The sequence below is a fragment of the Sinocyclocheilus anshuiensis genome, unplaced genomic scaffold (genome assembly GCF_001515605.1).
Source record: "Sinocyclocheilus anshuiensis isolate Anshui unplaced genomic scaffold, SAMN03320099.WGS_v1.1 scaffold881, whole genome shotgun sequence".
Classification (NCBI taxonomy): domain Eukaryota; kingdom Metazoa; phylum Chordata; class Actinopteri; order Cypriniformes; family Cyprinidae; genus Sinocyclocheilus; species Sinocyclocheilus anshuiensis.
In genome coordinates this window covers 1,249,316-1,255,481 of record NW_015558695.1, presented here as the reverse complement: position 1 = coordinate 1,255,481, position 6,166 = coordinate 1,249,316, and the positions used below count along the sequence as shown (strand labels likewise).

At 33.6% G+C, this 6,166-nt stretch overlaps 1 protein-coding gene across 1 annotated transcript in view; it reads left to right on the top strand.

The window, feature by feature from the left end:
- Positions 1-6,166, top strand: part of LOC107681368 (plexin-B1-like) — a 91,387-nt gene that overhangs the window by 69,975 nt on the left and 15,246 nt on the right. The window contains exons 12-17 of the mRNA XM_016477644.1: positions 1,019-1,153; positions 1,905-2,027; positions 2,634-2,727; positions 2,802-2,968; positions 4,624-4,775; positions 4,953-5,058. Coding sequence (XP_016333130.1) covers positions 1,019-1,153; positions 1,905-2,027; positions 2,634-2,727; positions 2,802-2,968; positions 4,624-4,775; positions 4,953-5,058 — 777 coding nt within the window. The remainder of the gene's footprint in view (positions 1-1,018; positions 1,154-1,904; positions 2,028-2,633; positions 2,728-2,801; positions 2,969-4,623; positions 4,776-4,952; positions 5,059-6,166) is intronic.

The following is a 6,166-nucleotide window of genomic DNA, read 5'->3' as shown; positions in this document are numbered from 1 at the left end:
TTTTTTTTTTTTTTCCACAAAAAGTCATACAGGTTTGCAACAACATGAGGGTGAGTAAATTATTTGTGTGTACTATCCGTTTAACACAGGTTCCAGCTGTAAAAATCCCTTTTTTTTTATAGGGCAATTTTTTACAGAAATTAAAAAACATTGAAAACAGACCTAGTGTGAGCTACACGGTTTTTAACCAATGGTCTATGCTTTTGTTGAAGCCACCAGCCCTCCTTATTTTTTAAATCGTGTTTAGCAGCAGAATTTCCCGTAAAAAAAATAACTACATTACCCATTATTCTTCAACAATTCTCCACCAATCAGGGAATTGAAGCAAGCAAATTTAACCAAAAGAGCACTTCAGTGCCCGCACACTCCCACAAATCACGTAATAGAGTCAGTTTCCCTATGCCCTCAAACTAGTTGAATATTTGTAATAATTGTAAAATATACTATTTCTATGTGTATGAATGAATTTACAGGCCTATAAATGTATCCATTCATCCATCATTTTCATGGTGTCATTCACAGTGCTTATTGGGATTGTAGTTCTTTACCTCATTAAACCTAATTTTGTCTTTTTGTTCAATTTTAAGAAATTTTTTTGCTTCAAATCAAAGTTTATAATGTTGTGATTCACCTCGTAGTTGGTTGATTCGTTTCATGGCTTATAACTCTTTAACAAAGACATTTTTAAAATCTCTATGGGAAAAAATAATAGAAAAGATACTTCCAGAACCAGCACTGCTGAGAAGGTGGGAGGAACACTGTTGCATTGTATTGAACCCAGAACATTTCTTTAATCATTTAATTTGCTTCTGGTGGCTGTTCCCTATGTGTCTTTTTTTTGTCCATTTTGTTTTTCATTAAATCTCTGTCTAACACACTCACTTTTGTTGTGCTGTCATTCTGCTTATTATATGTATTATACATAAAATAGCAGAAGCTGAGAGATACTCCACGTCTACTCCTTTCAGAGCAGTGGTGTGTGTAATGAAGTGTGTTGTCCATCTGTGTGTGTGATCAGGAAGAGGAGAGTTTGCTCGTGAGCAGAGGTTCTCATGCCTGTCCGTGTGTGGAGGACATCCAGGGAAGCTCCCTCCTACCTGTCAATGTCGAGAGGAAGATCACTCTGCTGGGACGCAACTTACACCTCTATCAGGTAACGCAGCGTCTTGAGGCTTGTTGGGGATTGATAGTCTGGCACAGTCAGACTGTGACTATGAGCATAATGTCTGGTAATGCTGACTTAGACAGCAAGGGTCTGTCTGACTGACATGCACAACAACCAGCTGCGGTTTCTTTACGGGACATTTAGGGGGGAGTAAATCTGAAACCAATCATCTCTCATTAATTGACTGATGTGCAACGATGTGGAAACTGCACAGCATTCTCAGAGAAAAATACTGAAGTCTTGAGGATTATGAAAAATATAAACTGAATAGGTTTGAATGTTTATGTGAATAGTTCTTCTCAGAAGTGCTCATTTTGGCAGTTTTAAACATTTTAAAATCAGAAATACAGTAAAAAATTTATTTTGTGAAATATTATTACAGTTTAAAAAGACTTTTTTCTATTTGAATATATTTAATAAAATTTCATTTTTTACTGTGATGTAAAGCTAAATTTTCAGCATCATTACTCCAGTCTTCAGTGTCACATGATCCTTCAGAAATCAGTATAATATGCTGATGTGCTGCTCAAAAAGTATTTTTTATTATTATCAATGTTGAAAATAATTTTGCTGCTTATTATTTTTGTAGAAACTGTGATACATTTTTTTAGGAATCTTTGATGAATAGAAAGTTCAGAAGAATAGCATTAATTGGGTGTATTATGTTATCTGATTTATTTAGGAAATACTTAAAAAAATATGTAGGCCGTAAAAAGAATATATCTGTGTGTGGTTTAAGGACAAAGATCTGGATTACCAGTGTGTGTTGGTGATTGAGGGCCGATCGGTGGTGGTGGACGCTTTTGTGGAAGTGGACGACACTCAGCCATCTCTGTTCTTTATTACCTGTCAGCTACACCAGGTCTGCTAGCAAAAAAAAACAGTAAAAATTCGGCACATTGTATTAATTTGAAGGAATTTTCCATATTGATTTGTTTTACAGGTGTTTTGACTGTATTTTGATTTTTAGCACTTCATTGCGTTGTGTTTCAGAGTTAATGGAAATGCCAGAAAAAATTACTGCACAATGTTACCAGAAAATTACCAGTGCTTTTTTTTTTACAATGTATATAAAAAAAGCATCCTGTGACATCCTGTGACAGTTATATTATTGTTTTAAAAGTTACTATTTTTTGGAGTAAACAGTTCCTTTTATATTCTGAAAGCTTATATTGTTTTTATTAATTTTTTTTTTTTGCTTATTTTAGTACATCAAGTTATAATAAATGAAAACGTGAAATGTTGCCTTAGCAACTAACTGAAATAAAATAAGTTTACTTTTATTATATTTAACGATAATGTAATTTAACAGTAATTTTGTTGCTAGCACAGCTCTATGTGGCGGTATTATATATCATCCATAAAAACTGCTTGTGGCCTACATATAAATAACTGTTACACTCTGAAAGTGCCTGTAATGCTTTGTTATAGTATTTAAAATGATTGTGATTGCATTTCGGTTTCAAAGTACTCTTACTTGGCTGCCGTGGAGGAATACAGGAGCATGATCTCAGTCAGGAGGAGGGACTCTTTCCAGATGGATTACCCAGAAGACCTGCATGGTATGTTACCCACTGTTTGCCGAGGCTTTGCACGTGCTGTACTCTGTTTGTGTCACGTGTGTTTTGTCTTGCAGTTCGGCTGTATAACTGCTCCGTGGGCCGGGCCGACTGCAGTCGCTGTCACACGGCCGATCAGCAGTACGAGTGTGTGTGGTGTGAAGGGTCTCGCTCCAGCTGCGTCTACAGGAGCTCCTGCACCGAACACGTCCAGCAGACCTGTCCTGCTCCTCACATACACACGGTGAGGGACTCATCTGTTAACTTGTGCTTTTTGTGAGCCATTAATATTATACTTAATGTTGTTAAAGTGGCAGTTCACCCAAAAATGAAAATTCTGTCATAAACTCCTTGACCTCATTCTGTATTCTGTATTAAAGAAGATCTTCAGTTGCTTATTTTTGTGTGAACTGTCCTTTTAAGAACTTGGAATAAACCTGCCAGGCTAAACTGCATTGTAAAAGGATTTTTCTTCACTGTCTGATATGAACATTATTGTCCTGGAAGGAGTGACCCTTGTCTTTTTAAATGTAGGAATGCTGTGGTTTCCGTTGCTGGCCTTTCCTTACTGACCCGTGTGTTTGTACAATAGCATAACAGATCATATTATTACACCTGACATGATTAACTGAATCACTTCATAGATGTTTGCATGCAGGACCTCAAGCTTTTCACTGAAGAAAATATGTGTAATATTGCTAGGGTGTTATGGTCGGTCGCCATGCCATTGCAATAAGGCTAAGGTGTTCTGGGTGGTTGCTAGGTGGAAATTTAAATGAAATTAAGTAGTTTTATTGAAAGTAAATAATACTTTTATTTACCAAGGAGGCATTAAATTGATCAAAGGTAACATTAATGACATTTATAATTTAACAAGATTTCTATTTCAAATAAATGCTGTTAAATTCCTTTAAACTTTCTGTTCATCAAAGCAATAAAGACAGGATAAAATGGGTGAGCAAGATGGAATGAAATGCAAGGAATTTTACACTGAAAAAGCAACTTTTTATATTGCAAAAATTAATTTTCTTAAAGGGGTCATAGGATGCTACATGCACTTTTAGTTTCATTTAGACCCTAAAGAATCATATCAACTTGTGGAAAATGGGCATCCTATGACCCCTTTAAAACAAAAAAAATGTGAAAGTTATTATTATAGATTTTAATATTTAATTTTAAAAGGTCATTTCAAGCTAGAAAAAAAACATTTGCCATTAGATTTTAAAAAAAAGTAAATAACCATGTGTAAGTCTCATACAATTCAAATAATATAAATGTATATTGTTTTAAATGTAAAGGATATTTAGATTATTTTTTTTACTGGAAAACAAGACAAAATTATTATTTTTAATTAGTATTTTTATAGGATGAGATCAATGGTATATAACACCACACAAACTAAAAGGAAAAAAAAGGAAATGATGGAAATACAGTGAGATTTGTGACTTTTTTCAGTAAAGATTTCGATTCCAAATAAATGCTGTTCTTTTAAACTTTCTGTTCATCAAAGAATCGTGAGAAAAACTATCACGGTTTCCACAAAAACATTAAGCAGCACAACTGTTTTTAACATTGATAATAATCTGAAATGATTCTTGAGAAGCAAATCAGCATATTATACTGATTTCTGAAGGATCATGTGACACTGAAGACTGGAGTAATGATGCTGAAAATTCAGCTTTGCATCACAGGAATAAATTACATTTTAAACTATATTCACATAGAAAACAGCGGTTTTAAATTTTAATAATATTTCACAAGGTTACTGTTTTCCTGCATTTTAATCAAATAAATGTAGCCTTGGTTTTGAACAATAGTTTAGTGTTTCAGGACTCTATACAAATATATGGGATTGTCATCACTGAGTAGCTTCATGACTGATTTTGTGTTTTCTTGCAGATTGAGCCTCTTTCTGGTCCAGTGGACGGCGGCACAGTGCTCACAGTGTCTGGCTCTAATCTGGGTCAGAGAGCTGAAGACATCCAGCACTCGGTGACTGTAGCCGGAGTCCCCTGCATGGTCATCCCTGACAGATACGAGGTGTCCTCCAGGTAAATCAGACAGCACTCTGTCGGACTATAAAGTATGTGAGTAAGGGCATGCTGGATATTGCTGCCACTCGTTAATGACACTGTATTATTGGCTTCAGGCAATTCAGCTCCACAGTGTGATGAAGAGTATTGACCCAGTGCACTGATTAATGGGAGGTCTCTTTGTGTGCCTGTTAGTATTGTTTGTGAGACCACAGCGAGTGCAGGGGAGCAGAGCGGCCACATCTCGGTGCAGGTTAAAGGCGGAGGAATCGGGCAATCTGCCCAGCGCTTCCGTTACCAGGTAACCATTAATCCAACAAGCCACAAAAGGGATAAATATGGTTTAGCCAGAATGAATAACATGCAAGGAATACATTCTGTATTAATTAAAAGGCAGGGAGGTATTTGGCCATTTTAAAACAACTTTGTACACTGCAGAATGAATTTTCTTCAACAGTGTTTTTGTATTGTCATACTTAAAACTTTATTATTGTTATTTTTATTAAAATTGTGAAAGGTATTAAGCTTTGTTTTCCGAGTATATATTTTAACGTTTATTTTTATTTTAAAATACATTTTTAAGAAACGAAATATAGTGGGATTAATGCTTCAAATTTTGCAATATTGTGGAAAAAAAAAGTTATGAAAATATTTGTTAAAAATACGTGTCTTATACAATTCAATAATGTAAATGTATATTGTTTTTAAAAGGATTTTTAGTTTTTACTGGAAAATAAGAAATTTAAGAGGATGAGGAAATATAGTGAGATTTATGCTTCAAAAAAGTTTAAAAAGTGAGTGAAAATGTAAAAAAAAATATATATTAAATATTTTTTAAATGTTTAAGTCTTAAACAATTCAATAAAGTAAGTGTATTTTATTGTAGATATTTTTTACTGGAAAACAAGACCAAAATATAATGTCTTTTTCAGGGCTTTAATACCACACAAATTAAAGGAAAAAATGGAATTGAAAAATGAAATATAGTGAGATTTAAAAGCAATTTGCTAATAAAGTGAATTTTTAAAAATGTTATTAAAATTTTTTTAAGAATGTGTAAATCTTATACAAGTTAATGAAGTAAATGTATCTTATTTAAATGATTTTTAGATATTTGTACTTAAAAACACAACCAAAATATTATGCGTTATTCAGGGGCTTTAATAAGATTTTTAATAATGTGTAGGAGTGTATAGACTAATAGGATAATAATACCACACAATGTAAAGGAAAAAAAGGAAGAAACAAAAGATAATATGAGCTTTTATGGTTAAAACAAGATTTAAAAAAAAAATGGTAACACTTTACTTAAAGCCTTTATGTATAATGCATTCTAAAAGTAGTTTTAATGCATTAATTATGCCTTGTAATGCACCTTATAATGCATTGTACAGTCTTATACATAATTG